Source organism: Punica granatum, chromosome 3 (assembly GCF_007655135.1).
Source record: "Punica granatum isolate Tunisia-2019 chromosome 3, ASM765513v2, whole genome shotgun sequence".
In the NCBI taxonomy this organism is placed as follows: domain Eukaryota; kingdom Viridiplantae; phylum Streptophyta; class Magnoliopsida; order Myrtales; family Lythraceae; genus Punica; species Punica granatum.
The window spans coordinates 29,757,150-29,784,380 of record NC_045129.1 but is presented as its reverse complement, the minus strand read 5'-3'; the positions used below and the strand labels follow the sequence as shown (position 1 = coordinate 29,784,380).

The following is a 27,231-nucleotide window of genomic DNA, read 5'->3' as shown; positions in this document are numbered from 1 at the left end:
ACTTCTTCTACAAAAGAAAAGTTAAGTCAAGACAAGTTTCGTACGTAGTGAACGTCCCAACAAATTCGAGCAAATTAATGTACATAGTTATTTCTTGAAAACAGAGCGACTGGAAATTACCCCTTTGGCAGGTAATTAATGGCCATGTTCAAGGTCATTTTGTTGGATGGAATATCTATTTTGTGTATAAAGATTGACTAAGATTGAAGCAGCGTGCATGGAAATTAAAATATAATGGAAATGTAAGATCGATTCCAAGTTTGGTGGGCAAAGTATACGACTTGCGTCAACTTGGCGCCTAGCAGCAAAAACGTTCCCATCGAGCTGTCGTTTTAAAAGTTAGATGACGGAATTCTCCAGCTAGCTTTTTAGGATTGTTCACTGGATAGGATCATAAGATAACTAAATTAAAAGACAGAACATATTAAGTTTGAATCGTTAATAAATACATAGCAGGGAAACTTAAAAATCTATTATATTTCCTCTCAAACAAACCTGCTCTCCTATCCCTGTAGCTTATAACAGAAGATTATATATACATATATATATTGCCTATATATTATATACGTGTATATAATTTATCATAAAGCTAAAGCGAAAAGTATAAGTTGGACTTTCTGGATGTAGAAGAAACTAGAAATTTGACCCGTGAGTCTCTATTGTATATAACATTTTTTACTGGTGGGAAGGTCAGATGCATTGCCCGTTGAGCATGTTTCATTTTTTGATGTTTAATTGTAATGATGCAAGTTGGCCATAAATCTTATGAAAATAATTGTATTCATTTTTTTTTTTTTTACAAAAAAGAGATCCATGGGTCTAATACAGTAAAATAAAAATCATAATAATAAATCAGCATGGACAGTCTCATTAGATATCAAACTTAAAACCTCTTTGTTACTAGGTAAAAGCATGTGTCACTGCGCTACATTTTCTTTTGATAATTGTATCCAACTTAAATTCTACAAATTATTGAATCCATTATATTGCCAACACAAATCCTTCTGAAAAGTTGAGCAAATGGAAGGTTTAATAGGAACATACTGTTGCTAGCTCACAATGATTAAATAGTAAGTGAAAGGGTCATAAGCTCAAGAGATAATATCCATTTAATAAGGAAATTAAGCAAATACTTCGTCTTTTAGCCTAAATTTGCATTCCAAAATATACGACTGTATTGAGTAAGATATAGAATAGATGTGGAAGTAAGGAAGATGGATATAATGCAAGCAAAACTGCGTTATAATTCTATTTCTAAAATTCTTGGAGGAAAGATTATATTATTATTTCTTTCAATCTAAGCATAAATTTCCTCTTTGACTAACATGAGCGAGCACTATCAAAAAGATATAACACCTAAATAGATGTGGTTTAAGATGAAAATGATTAGACAATATTTCTATCCGAAGAAGACGTTTGGATAGAAAAATTTTATGATAAAAGGGAAAAAAGAAGCAGTAAATTTTATTTTATTTTTTTATTTTTTTGCTTGTAAGTAATTCGCACTGATGATGCGTTAAACAACATATATGTGAGGAATATTATAATCAATCTGAGTGCAAAGAAAAAATTCGCCTTGTCATCAGTTATCCTCCTTCCTCCTCTCACTCGATTGTGGTAGAAAAAAAGGCCACATTGTGGTTATTTAAATTGTTCCGAGCATGGAACGGGCCGGCTTGTAGTCAATTCTTAAGAATGAGTATTCAAGTCCATGTAACACGTGTGAGTGAAGCGTCAAATCTACACGTTACTACGTGAGATCAAATATTGAGAATTAATGATAAGAGTAAATTCTGCATTAAAAAAGAATGCATGTATTTTGACCAATTGGGCGTTTTAGCAAATAGTTTTAATTTTTTACAACAAACTCATATGGTTGTTTCCTGTAGAATATTCCATTGGAAGCAACTGAAATTCCATTAGAAAATGTGTTTTTGGACGAAATTTCAATGCACTAATGTCTTTTAGAGATATGCTTGCAGCGAATAGTTCATATGAAGTTACCAATGGAATCTCGACCAATTTCAGACAATTTTTCGTCGTAAATCAGCCCCTATTTTCAATTATAAAAATTAAAGTTAAATAATAGTATTAGCAGTAATAAAAGAATTAGTAAAAAAATTAACAATATTTATAAATAATATTTTTTTTAACTTTATTTTATTGAAAATCACATGAATATTTTAAGGGAAATCTAGTTATTCATAGTATAATTTTAGGTATACCAAGTAAAAGTAAAATTATTAGTATATACAAAATTAATACTGATCATATATGGATGAATGATAAGAAGTTAATAATAGATAACTAAAATAGTTAATGCACATAATTTTTCGGAAAGTCAGTTGATTAATATACTAAAATATCACATAAATAATATATATATATACATATATATAATGACTTAAAACAAATAGCTTGTTTTAAGAACTATTTTTTAATTGATTAAATATTTTTTAAAAATTGATAAATTAACCTAAAATAAAATTAGAAAACAACACTTAAAGTCATTTTTCACATTTCCGGAAAATTAAAAAAATCAAATTATTAACAAAAGTTAAGAAAATAGTTACCGTGATCTTCTTCTTTTTTTAACTAATATTTTTGGGAATATCACCATGGTTGAGAGATCCTCGACCAGCCCTAAGGTCCAAGAACAATTTTTTTTTCCTCAAAAAGAAAAAAGAGGAAGCAATTATATCTGTTTTTCTTGCTTGCCGATATTGTTTAGAATGTTGGCATATCTTATCCCACTGAGGAAAAATAAATTACACGGAACTGAAAGTGTAACTACAAGCTGGTATATCTGGAGGCTCACCTTTTCTCCCCTTCTCTTTTCCTTCAGTGCACAAACTCGGAGCTTGAGTTTATGGCACCACTCACTTTCTAGCTTTGGTCTTTCTTAGTTATTCCTAGTTTTATCTTGCATGTATCATGCCCGATCGATACTTACATGCATGATAGAGGAATATAAGGCTGAAATATATAGAAATATGGTTGGTGAAGGCATTCTTATTACAATAATTTCTCGACGATACGTAGAAGGTGAGGGAGCTCAAGATTATTCAAATTGATTTCAATTTATTTTCGCTACAGAGTTTGAATAGTTGAGGAGATTGATTTCTTGCTGTCTGTGCGTAGCTCAAAATTTTTGTTTAGGGAAGAATAATATAATAGCACGTGAAGTATAACAGAGAATTTGTGATCCGATATTGATAATTTTATTTAAACTCATGGAATAAATTCTTGTGATGATGTTATCGAGTACAAAAAACGACACAACACTCCCATTCTCTTCCTCATTTTCACTCACAAAACACCAACAGCGGTATCCGCGAGATTGGCCCTATATCGCAAATTATGCCTAACTGAGATGAGCCAAACTACAGAAATGAAACACACAGAAGCTTGACAACACAGCAAAAGAATTAAGTTAAGAGGAAGTCAAATGGCTTCAGAGAATAAAGAGACGTCAAAGTCAACACTTGGGAAGGTCAGTGGGAGGAGGGAGCAACTTTTGGTTGGGGAGCTTTCCATCTAGGACGAGCCATGCCATCTTTAGACCCCAGCTCGTGTGGACCTCTAGGTGGCAATGCATGAACCATACACCTGTACATTCGCCATCATCATCGTCAGTTAGCGCTTGATATATATTCTCCATCGACATCTAGAGTCTGACAGTCTGATTCGATATTACAAGTTGTTTTACGCGTTGATTTCAGAGATTTAGTAATGGTCATTGGATGAAATGTTTCGTCTTATGATAGCAGCAAGTTGATTTTATATGGTAATAATTTTTACTAACCTGGATTGTCTGCCAAGAAACGGATGGCGAGCCACCCGCCGGAGGGCACGCCCGCAGTGTTCCTCTCGACAGGGTCAATGAGATTGAATTTCTTTGGGTCCTTGTTGGGGTCAAAGTTCCCGAAACCCTGTCCGACCACGAAGAAGTTGAATCCATGCAAGTGGAGCGGGTGGCTCTCGGCGCCAAGAATGCTTGTGTCCTGCATTATGAGCTCCACGCTCGTGTTGAATGGCAAGACAACCAACTTAGTCCCGTTGCTCACCATGGTATTATTCGGTGGGTTCCCAGTGTAATTAAAAGGAATTAAAGGGCTGCTAGGGAAATACGGGCTGTAAACCCCATTGGATTGCCCGAAGAAGTGGGATTGGAGGAGAGCTGTCGTGGGCATTGTGAAAGAGACGTTGTTAATGGAAGCGGCAAACATGGTTCCATTGGGCCCCTGACATGTTTTGTTCTTCCTGTCACAAGGATTTGTTCCTAACCCAACAGTGAAGAAGAACTGCCTGTCAACTTTCTTGGGCACATTGGCAGGGAATCGGGCACTTGCTAGGCTCCTGAGTTTATTGCTGAACTTCATAGCGAAAGAAGTGTCGTTAAGAGCTGGTAAGGTCGGCTTAAACAGAGGAAGTTGCTTGACTGAGCCAGCCGAATGATGGAAACTTCCTGGTCTTTCGTATTCGAGAATTCCGGCAACCGTGGAGTTGTCGAAGGTTCCTAGACCTGTCGCATAGGGCCTTGCGGTCATTAAAAAGGTGGCTTTTGGGTAGCTAGGCTTTGTCTTGAGAAGCAAGTTTGTGGTCTGCCCCGGGGTTATCAGGATCGTGTCCATGTCAAATGGTTTCACGTAGATCGCATCCACATCGACAACTGTGAGGGTGTGATTTGCGATGCTAAAGAAGAGATCATCATTCAGTGCAGCATTGATAACACGGAGGAGATATGTCTTCCCAGGCTTTACCTTGAGCTTGAATGTATCTGTCACAACGTATCAATTGACTTTATAAATTAGGACATGCCTTTAGTTCTAAGAAATTGCAAAACATTTTCATATTCCCACAATGGATAAGCTTGTCACTGGTAAGATAATTGTTCTCGCCATAGGAAAGTTCAAAATATTAAGTTCATTGTTGGTATATAGTGATTAATTTTTGGTGTCAGCTATATTGAATAGAGTTCAGTCCAATCAAAGGATATAATGATAGACCTTTGGCGGAGCAGTTGTAGAGTGGGCCAGGTAGACCGTTAATGGTATAGGCATCGGAAACGTTGGGGCCTCCGCCAGTTTGCAAGGCTTGGGCAATAATCGCCTCAGGATCTGTGTTAAACCACTCCCCTGGACATTGGTTTATTGTTTTTATCAGCTAATTATGATCCAAGAAAATTATAATTGGATTCGAATTTAATGGTGAAAAAAGAGTTCTTAGTTACCAAAGACAATGGGAACTTCCTTGTAAGGTTTTGTAAATGGGTAGGAAGCATTTCTCTTGGGGAGTATAATGATAGGGCCATAGAGAGTTGCCCTAAGCCATGAAATGTGAGCATGCCAGAAAAGAGTGCCTCTTTGGCCTGTGATTGTGAAGTTGTACACGTAACTTTGGCCCGTCTGTATCGGGCATTGGGTCACATAGGCTGGCCCATCAGCCCAACCCGATCGGAGCTGTCTGATCCCGTGCCTGTGTGGTATGAATATTAAGATTAATGTTCTTGAAGTTTATTAGATTGAACACTGGTCGAGTTTAACGAAAGAGATACATCATATATGTAAAAATTTAATGGATTACCAGTGAATGGAGACATTGTGAGGGACATGGTTGATGACTTTGATCAAGAGGCGATCGCCCTCTCTGGCTACAATGCGAGGACCAGGAAATTTTCCATTCACTGTGACAATGCTTCTCGTGTGGCACAATCTGGTCACGTTTTGCATCTTGATCTGCATAATGGAAAATTGGAAAGAAAGGATAATTGAAGGAAAAATATGCATGTATATATCCTGCAAGCAACTACGTCCATAAAGTAACCTACTGTCTATATATTGGGAAGTGGCTCTTAACATATATATTAGGAAACTGGTGATACATACATCGAACGTGTAATGTCGGGTAATGCCTTCATCCCCGGCGAGTGCAGGTTGAGGAAAGAGGCCTAGGCACAATGCAATGAGAGATGCAAAGAGGAACCAGGCTCCAATTAATGCATGTGATGGAACTAAGGAAGAAGCACCCATTTTAGAAATTTCTCTTCTCTTTCTCTGTTTCTTCCTCAAAGCACTAGAGAAGAGAATGATTATTTATGTTGTACGAGGAAGAGATGGACGGAAACTTCTGTTTTGGTATATGGTTTTTTCATAGAAGTTCGACTATATATAGGGGATGGTCTCAAGCTAGAAAATGAATGGTTTATGCAATACGATTGTTGGCTGGCTAGGTCAATTAATATTCTTATCCAAAAAAAAAAAAGGATTGCCAATTCATATCATATATATATATATATTATTGACAGATATATATATATTGGTTGTTAGAACAACTTTAGAGTGATGTCAAAGACAATCAAATATTTTGACCTCCTTTCATTTCAAGACCATTAGTTAGATGTCTCGTTTGGGTTTGTTCTGTATAACTGCGGATGGTTTTGGCATTAAGAACCCAACGGGCTCGAAGTTAATTAGTCCGTTAATTTTAGCTAAGTTACTTGTGTTTGTTTAGAGACTAAGTAAATGTGGTTTCTTTAGCGTTGGTTGCACTTCTAAGGTTTTTACTGGTTAAACTAACTTGCATTTTGACCCATGAGGTTACTTTTGTAACCACAAAATTAATTTGCATTTTGCAAAGTCTTGGATTCAATTTTAATAAATGAAGAAAATCCACAATTGGAAGAGCTGCTTCATTCTTTAGTGGACTCACCCGATTTGAACTTAGGTTAGTTGGGATCTGTTAGACTTCCGGGAATTAGGTGATACGCACGCCGAAAAAAATAAAATAACGTGCATGCTCTTGCAATTGGGAAGCCATTTTGATTACACCGCATGCACAAGTGGCGTGGGACGAAAGACTAGCTGCATACATAAACCTGAAAAATTAATTGATCGGGCACTTTTTAGAGGTTGAGATGTCACAATTTTTTTCTTTTTCTTTACACGCACATATATATATTTAGTTGCATTTCAACTAGTTTCGCATACTCTGAATTGAAATTAATTGCTGAACTCTAAACATGCGGTAAAGGAATGAATAAGTTCTTAATTGAATCCTTACTATACGATTGGAACTTTCTTTTTCTTTTCGGTGGTAAAAGGGGCAGTAGCCCCGATGATTGGAACTTTTGTCCCTATATCTTCTTTTCTTTACCATTTATTAGGCTAATGAGCCTCCGTTATTACCGAAAAACGAATCATAGTTGCATGAAAACAATGCGTTTTCTTGTCAATTAATTGTCCGTATCCTAATGTTCAGTCTTGATAAATGAATGTACTTACCTAGTTTGATATTATGACAGCACGGCTAATCCGAGAATGTCCCATCAAAATCCAACCAATTATATATCCATCGTAATTATGGTGCAGAACATGATTGGACAATGTATACACATAAATAACCTCATGGAATCTATTATAATTGATCATTCTTAATCATAAAGCGTTGGATGATGGATTGGTAATAATTCCTCACGTTAGTTAATTATCTTCTTCCACTTACTGCGATAACTTACTTAAATTTCTAGAATGACGCTTTTATATATTTGGATTGATGAAGATGGAAGCATTCATGGGAATCTCTCATATTAGGGTATGTAAGAGACTTAGTTTGGTGCAACGAGGACATCAAACGTCGGGACAGTCGTTTTAATAGTTAGATGTCTATTTTTTTTTTTCGTTTTCATGAGAGAAGATACATATAGAGAGAGAGAGAGAGAGAGAGAGGACACATACAAACTGTGGATGAATAGTAGGGAAACCTAAACTGACGCTACTCCCTCTCAAGCAAACCCCAGCTAGCTGCCGACTGCAGCTTATTAATCAAGAATTTACAACATTATAAAAATTAATTTATGCAAACCACTAGGATGTCATTCAACGGCAAATAAATAAACTCCCAATTTGTAGACTTTACGTGCAGTGTAGGAGTTCGATACCTATTATTAATTGAAAGCACATTGTAATCAAGATTAAGCGACATCTGAGTAAAAAAATTAATTTTAGCTAATAAGTTATGAATTTCAGTGAATTTCACTGAATAAAAAATAAAAAATGCAGTGAATAGAAATTGGACCTTTGGCACGTGGAAAGAAAGCATCTCTACAACTACGATAGTCTTTGTTTTATTATATAATACAATCTATATATCTACATCTATATATCTATATATCTATATCTATATATCGACTTGAAAATTAAGCTATTTCGTGCGATATCAGAGAGAATACGATTCCAATTCTGTATTCTTGCAATTGTGATTCGTTTTTGTTTATTTTTTATTATATTTTTAATAAATTGATTTTACTTATAATATATTCTATTCGACTTTCGATAAATAAACGAACAAAAATAATAAGTGGTTTAACATTGCTATTTCATTCTATAAGACAAATAAATTTCTTAACGATGAAATAAATAATAATATTATAATATAATACAATAATAAATACGTTGCTTAACGATTAAGTAAATAATAATAATATAAAATAATATATTAATATATATACATTTAATTAACGATGAAGTAAATAATATTAATATGTATGTTAATTTTTCAATGAGTTTTACAACAAATTAGTCTTCATGAATTTCGTCGTAAAATTGATTGATAACATACTGGATCAAGCGAGTGATTTTTTTCACATACTACGGATCCCATTATACCCCTCCAGGGTAAGTGTTCGGATCTATTATAACATAGTGTTTTAGGGTTTAAAGGTTTAGGGTAGTATGGGTAATACGGATTGTATGCTACCCATACTATCATTTTTTTTCTATATATTTTATTGAATAAAATAATAAATTTTAATTGATTTTGTCACATTTACTTAGTTTAAAGTGAAGTAATGTATAAATTTCAATTTATTTTCCAAAAATATGTTATTTTTTGGCTACTTACCATACACCTATTAACTCTGACATTATTCAAAGAGAAGGATTGTTGCTTCATTAATTGAGCTATTTCGTGTGATATCGGGAAAAGTACGATTTGAATTTCGTATTTGCGCGACTGCGATTGGTTTTTGCTTATTTATTAATATGTTTAATAAATTTATTTAAATTATAATATATATTATACTCGACTTTTGACGAATAAACAAACAAAATAAATAAATACTTCACAATTACGAACTGAAATTTTCAGGGGAAAAAAAAGAAGAAGAAGAAGAAAGAGCATTGTGGTGCTTCCTTTTTTCGCTCTGCCGCTTGACATATTTATATTTAAAGTTGATCCAAATTCATGATGTAGTATCATAATAATTTTGTTGTGGTAAACCTACCTGTCCTTTATCTTTTTTAAGTATTTCTTTTAAAGTTTAAGAAAATACAAAAATATTGATTTTGAAAATAATATCCATAACTATTATAAGAGTATGAGGTTTAAAAAATGATTTCTCTATTATTTATAATTTCAATTTTACCTCCCTGATATACGTAGATAAACTTTAATTTCCTGATTCTCCTTTGTGTACTCAAACCAATTCGCATCTTTCAATATACCCAGACAAATTTTTACTCTTTCATGCATCTGGATCATTTATTAAAAATAATAATAATTAATTTGTATTGGAACAAATATTAGCTCGAACCAAACCTCTGGCTTAATAAGCAATTAACCCTTCTTTTAAAGATTTCCTTTCTGAAAATATATTATACTACCCTTCACCATTACAAATGAAGTTACCACTCTCTTGTTGACGTGGTCTAACAAAACTCTGAATGCGATCAATTGTAAAATGACTTTACTAAGAGGTACCTAAAAGTATGAGTGATCGGTTCCAGGTACTCTATATTTTTCAAGATACTCGGATCTTACTCTGTAAGAGACAGGTACCAAGATTTTGGAATCGGATCCTACCATGTTGATCCTTGAACTAGAACCTACCCGGAATTTATATTATACCATAAGTTCCGGGCATCCTGTTAGAACCTATAAATTTTTTTTTCTCTAAATAAAATCGAAAATATCGCATACATAATCAGTAATCACGTCAAATAGAATATCAACAAAATTTAGATTAATCCACAACAACAAAAAAATAATATGTCTCATCAATCCATCAACAAAATTAAACATCCATAATACGATCTCATACAATAAAGTACATGTATTTTGATTCATTAGAAGAGACAGTAACTCTACTCTTTCCTCTCTTTTTTTTAATAAATAACCGGTTTCGGGTACCCTGTAGGCAGGAACCAGAACCAGAACCGATTTTCACTGGTTCCTAATTTTAATACCCAGAACCTACTCTATTTTCCATACGAGCTACCCGAACTCTACCCTAACGGGTTAGTTCTGACTGGTTCTGGATATACCCCATACTCGTGCACACTCCTACCTAAAAGCTATATTTAGTTCTTAACCTTTACCTAAATTTTCACTTTCATCCCAAACGATTTGGTTATTCCAGTTTATACTTTTTGTAAAAAAAAAAGAAAAAAAAAAGAGATAATGAGGGGGCAATGGAGGCTAGAAGTGTGCACGAATACCGAGTGTACCCGGAACTATTCGGAACCTATCCGTTAGAGTAGGGTCCGGATAGCTCGTATTGAAAATAAGGTAAGATACATGTATTAAAATATGAAACCGGTGAAAACCGAGTCCGGTTCTAGTTCTTGCATATAGAGCACCCAAAACAGGAATCGATACCCAGACTCAGATAATAGTCACTAATTAAAAAAAAACTATTGAAACCAAACCTAACCAGTAACCCCTATCATTCTCTTCTCTCAGTCTCTCCTCCATTCCCCGTTTCTCTATTTCTGATATGAGCTCCAAACCTAACTAGTAGCCGCTAGTTGGCGTCTCCATCTTCTCTCTCTGTCTCCCCCTATTCTAAACTTGAGCCTTCGCTGCTCCGTTCCCTGCAATATCAATCGCCTCCTCAATAATTTTGATCATTGTCTCGCTTCTGAATCCCGTCTCTTTGGCAGAGCCTCCCCTCCGTCTCTGCAAAGGTTAAGTTTCGTTTTTTGTTGGTTTTCGTTTTCCGGCTTTTGGTTCTTCGATCTAATGGTCGCTCCCGGCTAATCTGATTGCGATTAGTTGGAAATTGCAACTGATGGTTGATTTATGATTACTAGTTTTATGTATTCTCTGGAATAGGTCCATTTTCATACGAAAAATAGGTTGCTTTTTCAAGAATTTCTTTGCTTTGGTTTGTTGATTTCGTGTTGAACTTGATGTTTGAATATGGGAGATATTTCTAAATTAGATGCGACAAAAGTGAGCGTGCATTTTGGAGTGAGATTCATAGTGATTTGTCAGTTTCCTCATTTTTTTCTTACGCTGGGATTGCTAATTAGTCTATGTCGACATTCTGTTTTGCGTAATTACTGATTATGGATGAGATATTTTTGGTTTTATTTAGCGAGATAAAAAAATTTACAGGTTCCAATAGGGTACTTGAAACCTATGGTATAATACAAGTTTCAGTTAGGTTCCGATTGCAGGATTTAACATGGTAGGTCCAGTTTTAAAATCTCGGAACTTATCCCTTACAAGGTAGGGTCCGAGTATCATAAAAAAACAGGGTACCTGGACCTGAACACCCATAATGCAGGCTTGACATTCATTCCGGAATCGAGAGCTATAGATCATTTGTGGTTCGTAATTAGAGGAGGATGAAGGCACTTATCAACAAGCACTATCTCCCATTTTGTGGTCACCATTTGTCTTAATGGTCACTGTCAACCTTGAAAGGCTATGTTTGGTTGTCAGATCAAGGATAAGAATGGAGATGGAAAAGGGTGGGATTTGAAAGCGCAAGGATATAAAATATACTAATCAAATGTTTGGATTGTACCAGGGATTAAGATTGGGATATAAAATGGAAGAGACAAATACATCCATAAATACTTATTTTAAAATATCTTAAAAACGAAAAAGTATTCTAAATCTTTAAAAAAAAATAGGGACAATAGTAGGTTGCGATTGTCCATGGAGAGAGACGATGGGGCCCTAATGCAACCCACCACTGCCACCGGCGAGGTCCCTGGCGAACCTTGGGCTCGCCAGCGACCTCGCATGGGGCAGTGGTAGCTAGCATGGGGCCTCCACCGCCCCCACAATCATCTCTCTCTCGTAAGAGGAAACAATAGGAGTTGTGATGGCCTAATTCCAGCCACCACATTTCTTGTCCTTCCTTGAGAAAGAGGGACGATGGCTTTAACCAAAATAAAAAATAAAAAAATCTAATGACCGGTTTGAGAAATTTAAAATAAGAGAAATATTTCGGTATTTTCGAATAAAACATCATTCCAATCCACTCTTAACCCACCTTTTAGTTGGGTTTAATCTCTTAACAATTATATCCTGGTAAATCCTTAACCTAATCCTTATCCCGTTGTCTCCAAACATGAATTTAGGATTTCTAGAATCCCATCCTCACTCTATATCTGGCCTACCAAACATGACCAAATAGAATTAGAGAGAGGATGCTAGCTGCCTGCCAGACTCCCAACCGTCCCCTCTGCCTCTCCTATTTTCGAACTCTCTTCGTAGCTTTTTTTCTATACGGAGAATGGGGGCTTCACCATTGGTAAGTAATTCCATCCCTCTCCCACCGCCCCCGTCACTCCATGAAAATGTCACGGTGCGACAAAAGTGAGAACGCAATTAAACATCAGTATCGATTTAATATAAAAATTAGAGCGTTGGGATATTATTATGCAATAATTAAAACTAAAATCTATATAATAATAAAATTCCAAATTGAATTCTTACGCTGTCAAGTCATCAAAAATAAAAAAGGTGCTCTCTCGCATTGTCGCGTCATCATTTATATGTAAAGAAATTGTCATATTTTTTATGAAGAAAATATTATCATATACATTGTCCTTATTGGATATATTCATAATATTTTCTTATTTAATTATATAGTAGAATATATGAATTATATCCACATATAGTGCAATGGAATATATTTATTATAAACAAAGCATATATCGGTCAATATATAGATTATATGCAACGGAATATAGCCCGATAAAATCATTATAATTTGCATGGTCATATGCATATATGTAAATGTCGTTTGCATTATACCAAAATATATATTATATAAGTACAATTATAATAGAATATTTTAATGTGTAGTTGCCATTTGCATGATCCTTTTGATCTTTATCTATATATATATATATATATATATATATCACGAAGAACCAGAACTGAACATAGTGGTGTGGATCTTTTAAAGGAGAACAACAATATGGAGCGCAAATTGTAGGCTTTCGAATGAAGGTGGTTTCCCCCATTTCATTTTTCTTTTTCTTTTTATGAATTGCCATAGGGGGATTTTCTCCCCAATATTCGACGCTCCCCAAATCCCACTCCAGATTCAAGTGGCGAGGGATTCGATTGACTCCATAGGTGCTGCCCTGCAATGGGAAGACTTCTTACCTACATAAGAACAATTTAAATAAAAGACGATCCAAATTTATTTTCCTTATATTTCGTTAGGAATTTTAGGTCGACAATTTAAATTTTTATTAGAGTTTTTGTTATGATATAAACATGTTTAGAAAATAAAATATGAAAAATTAGATATTAATTATTCTAATGTATAATATAGTAACTATTTCACAAATAACTTATATCATTATCATGTCACATTACATGAATATATTGAAATATAGATGTTTCATATTTTCAATCTGATGATACTATTTTATTTTATAGGATATTGTATAGTTTTCTGAAATTGAATTTTGCGTTACATTCCATGTACTAAGAAATCCAGATTTGATACTCATGAAATTTACGATATACAAATTCCAATATACATTATTATTCAATAAATATGTGAATAAAGATAGATATTATTTCTTGTGGTTTTATTTTTTATAATCTATAACTGTATCTATATATATATTCGAATATATAAAAAAAAATTTAGGGTCATATATATTTTCCTAAGATAATTTCTTAGATTATGTTTCCCTTTTTTCCAATTCAAATATATACTTTCCGATTGTTTTTTAAAAAAAAATTCTGTTACAAAGTAGGCCCAAAACCTATTGCAATGAATAATAAATTGTAAATAACTAATAAATGAGCACAGGTAGTCCCACAAGATATCAAACCTGCGATATCTATATCAACATGCGAGAGGTTGCATCACTACGCTACACCCTCTTTTGATTTTTAAATTTTATTTTAGATTATGTGATCGGGCATGAAATACTTTATTTCCGTACAAGATCATGGAAAAGGAATCAACCTTTATTAAGCTCATTTATTATCACTTTGACGGATTGAAAATCACTAAATTCAATACTCCCAAGTTCCCAACACAGATTATGGCCATAAAACGTGATTACTATCAATATAATTATAATTATTTTAACTTAGAAAACTAGAAACATTTCCCAGGCCACGCACGCATTTTCGTCTAGTTTTCCTGATTTCTATGTCATACAACGTAGGGAAATTTTATTGTCTGCACGAATGGACGTGATCGAGAGGGCGGGCCTCAGCTCCCAGCAGTTCCGCTTCCGGCGGTTCCTGCCCCGACGGGCCTGGCACGGGTCGGATCTCTGTGGCGGCGAGTTAACCCCTTTTGGAGTCAAGCGCCAGGGCAAGGAGGCCGTCAAGAAGCTGGTTATTTGAACCTTTTTGTCTTGTATAGAAAATGTTAGTACAATTTATCCGGCTAACTGAAAAGATAACATTCCAATATGGCGATAGGCCTCCTCGTATATTATTCAATCTGTTTACCAAAAACAAGTAGTGTTTTTTTTAATTGTTCTATTGGATTAAGTCTTAGTACAGCAAAGGGATATCGTAAAAAATTAAATAAGTGAACTGCTCATTTTTTCAATTTCCAAATGAATAATATGTAGTTTGTCACTTATTAAAAAGAAAAAGGAATATACTAGTCTGTCCATTGATGGATATATAATTGCTCTTTTGTCGATATACAAACTCATATGGTTGTTTCCTGTAGAATATTCCATTGGAAGCAACTGAAATTCCATTAGGAAATGTGTTTTTGGACGAAATTTCAATGCACTAATGTCTTTTAGAGATATGCTTGCAGCGAATAGTTCATATGAAGTTACCAATGGAATCTCGACCAATTTCAGACAATTTTTCGTCGTAAATCAGCCCCTATTTTTAATTATAAAAATTAAAGTTAAATAATAGTATTAGCAGTAATAAAAAAATTAACAATATTTATAAATAATTTTTTTTTACTTTATTTTATTGAAAATCACATGAATATTTTAAGGGAAATCTAGTTATTCATAGTATAATTTTAGGTATACCAAGTAAAAGTAAAATTATTAGTATATACAAAATTAATACTGATCATATATGGATGAATGATAAGAAGTTAATAATAGATAACTAAAATAGTTAATGCACATAATTTTTCGGAAAGTCAGTTGATTAATATACTAAAATATCACATAAATAATATATATATATACATATATATAATGACTTAAAACAAATAGCTTGTTTTAAGAACTATTTTTTAATTGATTAAATATTTTTTAAAAATTGATAAATTAACCTAAAATAAAATTAGAAAACAACACTTAAAGTCATTTTTCACATTTCCGGAAAATTAAAAAAATCAAATTATTAACAAAAGTTAAGAAAATAGTTACCGTGATCTTCTTCTTTTTTTAACTAATATTTTTGGGAATATCACCATGGTTGAGAGATCCTCGACCAGCCCTAAGGTCCAAGAACAATTTTTTTTTCCTCAAAAAGAAAAAAGAGGAAGCAATTATATCTGTTTTTCTTGCTTGCCGATATTGTTTAGAATGTTGGCATATCTTATCCCACTGAGGAAAAATAAATTACACGGAACTGAAAGTGTAACTACAAGCTGGTATATCTGGAGGCTCACCTTTTCTCCCCTTCTCTTTTCCTTCAGTGCACAAACTCGGAGCTTGAGTTTATGGCACCACTCACTTTCTAGCTTTGGTCTTTCTTAGTTATTCCTAGTTTTATCTTGCATGTATCATGCCCGATCGATACTTACATGCATGATAGAGGAATATAAGGCTGAAATATATAGAAATATGGTTGGTGAAGGCATTCTTATTACAATAATTTCTCGACGATACGTAGAAGGTGAGGGAGCTCAAGATTATTCAAATTGATTTCAATTTATTTTCGCTACAGAGTTTGAATAGTTGAGGAGATTGATTTCTTGCTGTCTGTGCGTAGCTCAAAATTTTTGTTTAGGGAAGAATAATATAATAGCACGTGAAGTATAACAGAGAATTTGTGATCCGATATTGATAATTTTATTTAAACTCATGGAATAAATTCTTGTGATGATGTTATCGAGTACAAAAAACGACACAACACTCCCATTCTCTTCCTCATTTTCACTCACAAAACACCAACAGCGGTATCCGCGAGATTGGCCCTATATCGCAAATTATGCCTAACTGAGATGAGCCAAACTACAGAAATGAAACACACAGAAGCTTGACAACACAGCAAAAGAATTAAGTTAAGAGGAAGTCAAATGGCTTCAGAGAATAAAGAGACGTCAAAGTCAACACTTGGGAAGGTCAGTGGGAGGAGGGAGCAACTTTTGGTTGGGGAGCTTTCCATCTAGGACGAGCCATGCCATCTTTAGACCCCAGCTCGTGTGGACCTCTAGGTGGCAATGCATGAACCATACACCTGTACATTCGCCATCATCATCGTCAGTTAGCGCTTGATATATATTCTCCATCGACATCTAGAGTCTGACAGTCTGATTCGATATTACAAGTTGTTTTACGCGTTGATTTCAGAGATTTAGTAATGGTCATTGGATGAAATGTTTCGTCTTATGATAGCAGCAAGTTGATTTTATATGGTAATAATTTTTACTAACCTGGATTGTCTGCCAAGAAACGGATGGCGAGCCACCCGCCGGAGGGCACGCCCGCAGTGTTCCTCTCGACAGGGTCAATAAGATTGAATTTCTTTGGGTCCTTGTTGGGGTCAAAGTTCCCGAAACCCTGTCCGACCACGAAGAAGTTGAATCCATGCAAGTGGAGCGGGTGGCTCTCGGCGCCAAGAATGCTTGTGTCCTGCATTATGAGCTCCACGCTCGTGTTGAATGGCAAGACAACCAACTTAGTCCCGTTGCTCACCATGGTATTATTCGGTGGGTTCCCAGTGTAATTAAAAGGAATTAAAGGGCTGCTAGGGAAATACGGGCTGTAAACCCCATTGGATTGCCCGAAGAAGTGGGATTGGAGGAGAGCTGTCGTGGGCATTGTGAAAGAGACGTTGTTAATGGAAGCGGCAAACATGGTTCCATTGGGCCCCTGACATGTTTTGTTCTTCCTGTCACAAGGATTTGTTCCTAACCCAACAGTGAAGAAGAACTGCCTGTCAACTTTCTTGGGCACATTGGCAGGGAATCGGGCACTTGCTAGGCTCCTGAGTTTATTGCTGAACTTCATAGCGAAAGAAGTGTCGTTAAGAGCTGGTAAGGTCGGCTTAAACAGAGGAAGTTGCTTGACTGAGCCAGCCGAATGATGGAAACTTCCTGGTCTTTCGTATTCGAGAATTCCGGCAACCGTGGAGTTGTCGAAGGTTCCTAGACCTGTCGCATAGGGCCTTGCGGTCATTAAAAAGGTGGCTTTTGGGTAGCTAGGCTTTGTCTTGAGAAGCAAGTTTGTGGTCTGCCCCGGGGTTATCAGGATCGTGTCCATGTCAAATGGTTTCACGTAGATCGCATCCACATCGACAACTGTGAGGGTGTGATTTGCGATGCTAAAGAAGAGATCATCATTCAGTGCAGCATTGATAACACGGAGGAGATATGTCTTCCCAGGCTTTACCTTGAGCTTGAATGTATCTGTCACAACGTATCAATTGACTTTATAAATTAGGACATGCCTTTAGTTCTAAGAAATTGCAAAACATTTTCATATTCCCATAATGGATAAAGTTGTCACTGGTAAGATAATTGTTCTCGCCTTAGGAAAGTTCAAAATATTAAGTGCATTTATTACTATATAGTGATTAATTTTTGGTGTTAGCTATATTGAATGGAGTTCAGTCCAATGAAAGGATATAATGATAGACCTTTGGCGGAGCAGTTGTAGAGTGGGCCAGGTAGACCGTTAATCGTATAGGCATCGGAAACGTTGGGGCCTCCACCAGTTTGCAAGGCTTGGGCAATAATCGCCTCAGGATCTGTGTTAAACCACTCGCCTGGACATTGGTTTATTGTTTTTGTCAGCTAATTATTATCCAAGAAAATTAGAATTGGATTCGAATTTATTGGCGAAAAAAGAGTTCTTAGTTACCAAAGATGATGGGAATTTCCTTGTAAGGTTTGGTAAATGGGTAGGAAGCATTTCTCTTGGGGAGTATAATGGTAGGGCCATAGAGAGTTGCCCTAAGCCATGAAATGTGAGCATGCCAGAAAAGAGTGCCTCTTTGGCCTGTGATTGTGAAGTTGTACACGTAACTTTGGCCCGTCTGTATCGGGCATTGGGTCACATAGGCTGGCCCATCAGCCCAACCCGATCGGAGCTGTCTGATCCCGTGCCTGTGTGGTATGAATATTAAGATTAATGTTCTTGAAGTTTATTAGATTGAACACTGGTCGAGTTTAACGAAAGAGATACATCATACATGTAAAAATTTAATGGATTACCAGTGAATGGAGACATTGTGAGGGACATGGTTGATGACTTTGATCAAGAGGCGATCGCCCTCTCTGGCTACAATGCGAGGACCAGGAAATTTTCCATTCACTGTGACAATGCTTCTCGTGTGGCACAATCTGGTCACGTTTTGCATCTTGATCTGCATAATGGAAAATTGGAAAGAAAGGATAATTGAAGGAAAAATATGCATGTATATATCCTGCAAGCAACTACGTCCATAAAGTAACCTACTATTGTCTATATATTGGGAAGTGGCTCTTAACATATATATTAGGAAACTGGTGATACATACATCGAACGTGTAATGTCGGGTAATGCCTTCATCCCCGGCGAGTGCAGGTTGAGGAAAGAGGCCTAGGCACAATGCAATGAGAGATGCAAAGAGGAACCAAGCTCCAATTAATGCATGTGGTGGAACTAAGGAAGAAGCACCCATTTTAGAAATTTCTCTTCTCTTTCTCTGTTTCTTCCTCAAAGCACTAGAGAAGAGAATGATTATTTATGTTGTACGAGGAAGAGATGGACGGAAACTTCTGTTTTGGTATATGGTTTTTTCATAGAAGTTCGACTATATATAGGGGATGGTCTCAAGCTAGAAAATGAATGGTTTATGCAATACGATTGTTGGCTGGCTAGTTCAATTAATATTCTTATCCAAAAAAAAAGGATTGCCAATTCATATCATATATATATATATATATTATTGACAGATATATATTGGTTGTTAGAACAACTTTAGAGTGATGTCAAAGACAATAAAATATTTTGACCTCCTTTCATTTCAATACCATTAGTTAGATGTCTCATTTGGGTTTGTGCTGTATAACTGCGGATGGTTTTGGCATTAAGAACCCAACGGGCTCGAAGTTAATTAGTCCGTTAATTTTAGCTAAGTTACTTGTGTTTGTTTAGAGACTAAGTAAATGTGGTTTCTTTAGCGTTGGTTGCACTTCTAAGGTTTTTACTGGTTAAATTAACTTGCATTTTGACCCATGAGGTTACTTTTGTAACCACAAAATTAATTTGCATTTTGCAAAGTCTTGGATTCAATTTTAATAAATGAAGAAAATCCACAATTGGAAGAGCTGCTTCATTCTTTAGTGGACTCACCCGGTTTGAACCTAGGTTAATTGGGATCTGTTAGACTTCCGGGAATTAGGTGATACGCACGCCGAAAAAAATAAAATAACGTGCATGCTCTTGCAATTGGGAAGCCATTTTGATTACACCGCATGCGAATGTTCAGTCTTGATAAATGAATGTACTTACGTAGTTTGATATTATGACAGCACGGCTAATCCGAGAATGTCCCATCAAAATCCAACCAATTATATATCCATCGTAATTATGGTGCAGAACATGATTGGACAATGTATACACATAAATAACCTCATGGAATCTATTATAATTTATCATTCTTAATCATAAAGCGTTGGATGATGGATTGGTAATAATTCCTCACGTTAGTTAATTATCTTCTTCCTCTTACTGCGATAACTTACTTAAATTTCTAGAATGACGCTTTTATATATTTGGATTGATGAAGATGGAAGCATGCATGGGAATCTCTCATATTAGGGTATGTAAGAGACTCAGTTTGGTGCAACGAGGACATCAAACGTCGGGACAATCGTTTTAATAGTTAGATGTCTATTTTTTTTTTTTTTCGTTTTCATGAGAGAAGATACATATAGAGAGAGAGAGAGGACACATACAAACTGTGGATGAATAGTAGGGAAACCTAAACTGACGCTACTCCCTCTCAAGCAAACCCCAGCTAGCTACCGACTGCAGCTTATTAATCAAGAATTTATAACATTATAAAAATTAATTTATGCAAACCACTAGGATGTCATTCAACGGCAAATAAATGAACTCCCAATTAGTAGACTTTACGTGTAGTGTAGGATTTCGATACCTATTATTAATTGAAAGCATATTGTGATCAAGTTTAAGCGGCATCTGAGTAAAAGAATTAATCTTAGCTAATAAGTTATAAATATCAGTGAATTTCACTGAATAAAAAATAAAAAAATGCAGTGAATAGAAATTGGACTTTTGGCACGTGGAAAGAAAGCATCTCTACAACTACGATAGTCTTAGTTTTATTATATAATACAATCTATATATCTACATCTATATATCTATATATCTATATCTATATATCGACTTGAAAATTAAGCTATTTCGTGCGATATCAGAGAGAGTACGATTCCAATTCCGTATTCTTGCAATTGTGATTCGTTTTTGTTTATTTTTTATTATAATTTTAATAAATTGATTTTACTTATAATATATTCTATTTGACTTTCGATAAATAAACGAACAAACATAAAAAGTGGTTTAACATTGCTATTTCGCTCTATTAGACAAATAAATTTCTTAATGATGAAATAAATAATAATATTATAATATAATACAATAATAAATACGTTGCTTAACGATTAAGTAAATAATAATAATATAAAATAATATATTAATATATATACATTTAATTAATGATGAAGTAAATAATATTAATATGTATGTTAATTTTTCAATGAATTTTACAACAAATTAATCTTCATGAATTTCGTCGTAAAATTAATTGATAGCATACTGGATCAAGCGAGTGATTTTTTTCGCATTCTACGAATCCCATTATACCCCTCCAGGGTAAGTGTTCGGATCTATTATGACATAGTGTTTTAGGGTTTAAAGGTTTAGGGTAGTATGGGTAATACGGATTGTAAGCTACCCGTACTTTCATTTTTTTCTATATATTTTATTGAATAAAATGATAAATTTTAATTGATTTTGACACATTTACTTAGTTTAAAGTGAAGTAATGTATAAATTTCAATTTATTCTCCAAAAATATGTTATTTTTTGGCTACTTACCAAACACCTATTAACTCTGACATTATTCAAAGAGAAGGATTGTTGCTTCATTAATTGAGCTATTTCGTGTGATATCGGGAAAAGTACGATTTGAATTTCGTATTTGCGCGACTGCGATTGGTTTTTGCTTATTTATTAATATGTTTAATAAATTTATTTAAATTATAATATATATTGTACTCGACTTTTGACGAATAAACAAACAAAATAAATAAATACTTCACAATTACGAACTGAAATTTTCAGGGAAGAAAAAAAGAAGAAGAAGAAAGAGTATTGTGGTGCTTCCTTCTTTCGCTCTGCCGCTTGACATATTTATATTTAAAGTTGATCCAAATTCATGATGTAGTATCATAATAATTTTGTTGTGGTAAACCTACCTGTCCTTTATCTTTTTTAAGTATTTCTTTTAAAGTTTAAGAAAATACAAAAATATTGATTTTGAAAATAATATCCATAACTATTATAAGAGTATGAGGTTTAAAAAATGATTTCTCTATTATTTATAATTTCAATTTTACCTCGCTGATATACGTAGATAAACTTTAATTTCCTGATTCTCCTTTGTGTGCTCAAACCAATTCGCATCTTTCAATATACCCAGACAAATTTCTACTCTTTCATGCATCTGGATCATTTATTAAAAATAATAATAATTAATTTGTATTGGAACAAATATTAGCTCGAACCAAACCTCTGGCTTAATAAGCAATTAACCCTTCTTTTAAAGATTTCCTTTTGGAAAATATATTATACTACCCTTCACTATTACAAATGAAGTTACCACTCTCTTGTTGACGTGGTCTAACAAAACTCAAAATGCGATCAATTGTAAAATGACTTTACTAAGAGGTACCTAAAAGTATGAGTGATCGGTTCCAGGTACTCTATATTTTTCAAGATACCCAGATCTTACCCTGTAAGAGACAGGTATCAAGATTTTGGAACCGAACCCTAACATGTTGATCCTTGAACTAGAACCTACCCGGAACCTGTATTATACCATAAGTTCCGGGTACCCTTTTAGAACCTATAAATTTTTTTTTCTCTAAATAAAATCGAAAATATCGCATACATGATCAGTAATCACGTCAAATAAAATATCAACAAAATTTAGATTAATCCATAACAATAAAAAAATAATGTCTCATCAATCCATCAACAAAATTAAACATCCATAATACGATCCCATACAACAAAGTACATGTATTCTGATTCATTAGAAGAGACAGTAACTCTACTCTTTCCTCTCTTTTTTTTAATAAATAACCGGTTTCGGGTACCCTGTAGGCAGGAACTAGAACTAGAATCGATTTTCACCGGTTCGTAATTTTAATACCCAGAACCTACCCTATTTTCAATACGAGCTACCCGAACTCTACCCTAACGGGTTGGTTCCGACCGATTCTGGGTATATCCGATAATCGTGCACACTCCTACCTAAAAGCTATATTTAGTTCTTAACCTTTACCTAAATTTTCACTTTCATCCCAAACGATTTGGTTATTCTAGTTTATACTTTTCGTAAGAAAAAAAAAAAAAAAAAGAGATAATGAGGGGGCAATTGAGGCTAGAAGTGTGCACGGATATCGAGTATACCAGGAACTATTTGGAACATACCCGTTAGAGTAGGGTCCGGATAGCTCGTATTGAAAATAGAGTAAAATACATGTATTAAAATATGAAACCGGTGAAAACCGATTCCGGTTCTAGTTCTTGCATATAAGGCACCCAAAACTGGAATCGTTACCCAGACTCAGATAATAGTCACTAATTAAAAAAAAAACTATTGAAACCAAACCTAACCAGCAACCCCTATCATTCTCTTCTCTCAGTCTCTCCTCCATTCCCCGTTTCTCGATTTCTAATATGAGCTCCAAACCTAACTAGTAGCCGCTAGTTGGCATCTCCATCTTCTCTCTCTGTCTCCCCCTATTCTAAACTTGAGCCTTCGCTACTCCGTTCCCTGCAATCTCAATCGCCTCCTCGATAATTTTGATCATTGTCTCGCTTCTGAATCACGTCTCTTTGGCAGAGCCTCCCCTCCGTCTCTGCCAAGGTGAAGTTTCGTTTTTTGTTGGTTTTCGTTTTCCGGCTTCTGGTTCTTCGATCTAATGGTCGCTCCCGGCTAATCTGATTGCGATTAGTTGGAAATTGCAACTGATGGTTGATTTACGATTACTAGTTTTATGTGTTCTCTAGAATAGGTCCATTTTCATACGAAAAACAGGTTGCTTTTTCAAGAATTTCTTTGCTCTGGTTTGTTGATTTCGTGTTGAACTTGATGTTTGAATATGGGAGATATTTCTAAATTAGATGCGACAAAAGTGAGCATGCATTTTGGAGTGAGATTCATAGTGATTTGTCGGTTTCCTCATTTTTTTCTTACGCTGGGATTGCTAATTAGTCTATGTCGACATTCTGTTTTGCGTAATTACTGATTATGGATGAGATATTTTTTGTTTTATTTAGCGAGATAAAAAAAATTTACAGGTTCCAATAGGGTACCTGAAACCTATGATATAATACAGGTTCCAGTTAGGTTCCGGTTGCAAGATTTAACATGGTAGGTCCAGTTTTAAAATCTCGGAACTTGTCACTTACAAGGTAGGGTCCGAGTATCATAAAAAAACAGGGTACCTGGACCCGAATACCCCTAATGGAGGTTTGACATTCATTCCGGAATCGAGAGCTATAGATCATTTGTGGTTCGTAATTAGAGGAGGATGAAGGCACTTATCAACAGGCACTATCACCCATTTTGTGGTCACCATCTGTCTTAATGGTCACTGTCAACCTTAAAAGGCTATGTTTGGTTGTCGGATCAAGGATAGGAATGGAGATGGAAAAAGATGGGATTTGAAATCTCAAGTATATAAAATATACTAATCAAATGTTTGGATTGTACCAAGGATTAAGATTGGGATATAAAATGGAAGAGACAAATACATCCATAAATACTTATTTTAAAATATCTTAAAAACGAAAAAGTATTCTAAATCTTTAAAAAAAAATAGGGACAATAGTAGGTTGCGATTGTCCATGGAGAGAGACGATGGGGCCCTAATGCCGCCCACCACTGCCACCGACGAGGTCGATGGCGGACCTAGGGCTCGCCAGCGACCTCGCATGGGGCAGTGGTAGCTAGCATGGGGCCTCCACCGCCCCCACAATCATCTCTCTCTCATAAGAGGAAACAATAGGAGTTGTGATGGCCTAATTCCAGCCACCGCATTTCTTGTCCTTCCTTGAGAAAGAGGGACGATGGCTTCAACCAAAATAAAAAATAAAAAAATCTAATGACCGGTTTGGGAAATTTAAAATAAGAGCAATATTTCGATATTTTCGAATAAAACGTCATTCCAATCCACCCTTAACCCACCTTTTAGTTGGGTTTAATCTCTTAACAATTATATCCTGGTAAATCCTTAACCTAATCCTTATCCCGTTGTCTCCAAACATGAATTTAGGATTTCTAGAATCCCATCCTCACTCTATATCTGGCCTACCAAACATGACCAAATAGAATTAGAGAGAGGATGCTAGCTGCCTGCCAGACTCCAAACCGTCCCCTCTGCCTCTCCTATTTTCGAACTCTCTTCGTAGCTTTTTTTCTATACGGAGAATGGGGGCTTCGCCATTGGTAAGTAATTCCATCCCTCTCCCACCGCCCCCGTCACTCCATGAAAATGTCACGGTGCGACAAAAGTGAGAACGCAATTAAACATCAGTATCGATTTAATATAAAAATTAGAGCGTTGGGATATTATTATGCAATAATTAAAACTAAAATCTATATAATAATAAAATTTCAAATTGAATTCTTACGCTGTCACGTCATCAAAAATAAAAAAAAGGAGCTCTCTCGTATTGCCGCATTGTCATTTATATGTAAAGAAATTCTCATATTTTTTATTAAGAAAATATTTTCATATACATTGTCCTAATTGGATATATTCATAATATTTTCTTATTTAATTATATAGTAGAATATATGAATTATATCCACATATAGTGCAATGGAATATATTTATTATAAACAAAGCATATGTCGGTCAATATATAGATTATATGCGACGGAATATAGCCCGATAAAATCATTATAATTTGCATGGTCATATGCATATATATATAAATGTCGTTTGTATTATACCAAAATATATATTATATAAGTACAATTATAATAGAATATTTTAATGTGTAGTTGCCATTTGCATGATCCTTTTGATCTTTATCTATATATATATATATATATTTATTTATTTATTTATTTATTTATATATATATCACGAAGAACCAGAACTGAACATAGTGGTGTGGATCTTTTAAAGAAGAACAACAATATGGAGCGCAAATTGTAGGCTCTCGAATGAAGGTGGTTTCCCCCATTTCATTCTTCTTTTTCTTTTTATGAATTGCCATAGGGGGGATTTTCTCCCCAATACTCGACGCTCTCCAAATCCCACTCCAGATTCAAGTGGCGAGGGATTCGATTGACTCCATAGGTGCTGCCCCGCAGTGGGAAGACTTCTTACCTACATAAGAACAATTTATATAAAAGACGATCCAAATTTATTTTCCTTATATTTCGTTAGGAATTTTAGATCGACAATTTAAATTTTTATTAGAGTTTTTGTTATGATATAAATAACTATATCATGTTTAGAAAATAAAATATGAAAAATTAGATATTAATTATTCTAATGTATAATATAGTAACTATTTCACAAATAACTTATATCATTATCATGTCACATTACATGAATATATTGAAATATAGATGTTTCATATTTTCAATCTGATGATGACTATTTTATTTTATAGGATATTGTATAGTTTTCTGAAATTGAATTTTGCGTTACATTCCATGTACTAAGAAATCGAGATTTGATACTCATGAAATTTACGATATACAAATTCCAATATACATTATTATTCAATAAATATGTGAATAAAGATAGATATTATTTCTTATGGTTTTATTTTTTATAATCTATAATTGTATCTATATATATATTCGAATATATAAAAAAAATTAGTGTCATATATATTTTCCTAAGATAATTTCTTAGATTATGTTTCCCTTTTTTCCAATTCAAATATATACTTTTCGATTGTTTTTTTAAAAAAAATTCAGTTACAAAGTAAGCCCAAAACCTATTGCAATGAATAATAAATTGTAAATAACTAATAAATGTGTACAGGTAGTCCCACAAGGTATCAAACCTGCAATATCTATATCAACATGCGAGAGGTTGCGTCACTGCGCTACACCCTCTTTTGATTTTTAAATTTTATTTTAGATTATGTGACCGGGCATGAAATACTTTATTTCCGTACAAGATCATGGAAGAGGAATCAACCTTTATTAAGCTCATTTATTATCACTTTGATGGATTGAAAATCACTAAATTCAATACTCCCAAGTTCCCAACACAGATTATGGCCATAAAACGTGATTACTATCAATATAATTATAATTATTTTAACTTAGAAAACTAGAAACATTTCCCGGGCCACGCACGCATTTTCGTCTAGTTTTCCTGATTTCTATGTCATACAACGTAGGCAAATTTTATTGTCCGCATTATCAGGGAGCCATTGCCCCAATTCCACTAAGGGATAGCAGAAAACCTAACCCCTTGTTTATATTTAAATAGCTAAAAGGGGGTATTTAGACTTTACTCTGATCCGATGA

The 27,231-nt window shown here is 34.6% G+C and overlaps 2 protein-coding genes across 2 annotated transcripts; both read right to left on the bottom strand.

Annotated features, from left to right (window-relative positions):
* Positions 1-3,198: 3,198 nt before the first annotated feature.
* On the bottom strand, positions 3,199-6,132 carry LOC116198765 (laccase-17-like). The gene is made up of 6 exons (XM_031528997.1): positions 5,889-6,132; positions 5,587-5,738; positions 5,234-5,478; positions 5,010-5,138; positions 3,806-4,780; positions 3,199-3,609 (listed from the first exon to the last, which is right to left on the bottom strand). Exons 1-6 carry the CDS (start codon positions 6,030-6,032, stop codon positions 3,479-3,481), a joined length of 1,776 nt encoding a protein of 591 aa, XP_031384857.1. The 5' UTR covers positions 6,033-6,132; the 3' UTR covers positions 3,199-3,478.
* A 10,119-nt stretch (positions 6,133-16,251) lies between these two features.
* Positions 16,252-19,183, bottom strand: LOC116198560 (laccase-17-like). Its single transcript, XM_031528729.1, has 6 exons — positions 18,946-19,183; positions 18,641-18,792; positions 18,288-18,532; positions 18,064-18,192; positions 16,859-17,833; positions 16,252-16,662 (listed from the first exon to the last, which is right to left on the bottom strand). The coding sequence occupies exons 1-6, from the start codon at positions 19,087-19,089 to the stop codon at positions 16,532-16,534; spliced, it is 1,776 nt and encodes a 591-aa protein (XP_031384589.1). The 5' UTR covers positions 19,090-19,183; the 3' UTR covers positions 16,252-16,531.
* Between the last annotated feature and the right edge of the window lie 8,048 nt (positions 19,184-27,231).

Bases quoted from the DNA above. Each gene is read 5' to 3' on its own strand.
- LOC116198560 (XM_031528729.1), bottom strand. From the start codon at position 19,089: ATGGGTGCTTCTTCCTTAGTTCCACCACATGCATTAATTGGAGCTTGG. The intron at 18,533-18,640 runs GTAATCCATTAA...CATACCACACAG, and splicing joins CACAATGTCTCCATTCACTG to GCACGGGATCAGACAGCTCC. The intron at 17,834-18,063 runs GTCTATCATTAT...ACGTTGTGACAG, and splicing joins CTACAACTGCTCCGCCAAAG to ATACATTCAAGCTCAAGGTA.
- LOC116198765 (XM_031528997.1), bottom strand. From the start codon at position 6,032: ATGGGTGCTTCTTCCTTAGTTCCATCACATGCATTAATTGGAGCCTGG. The intron at 5,139-5,233 runs GTAACTAAGAAC...ACCAATGTCCAG, and splicing joins GGAAGTTCCCATTGTCTTTG to GGGAGTGGTTTAACACAGAT. The intron at 3,610-3,805 runs GTTAGTAAAAAT...GCGAATGTACAG, and splicing joins TTTCTTGGCAGACAATCCAG to GTGTATGGTTCATGCATTGC.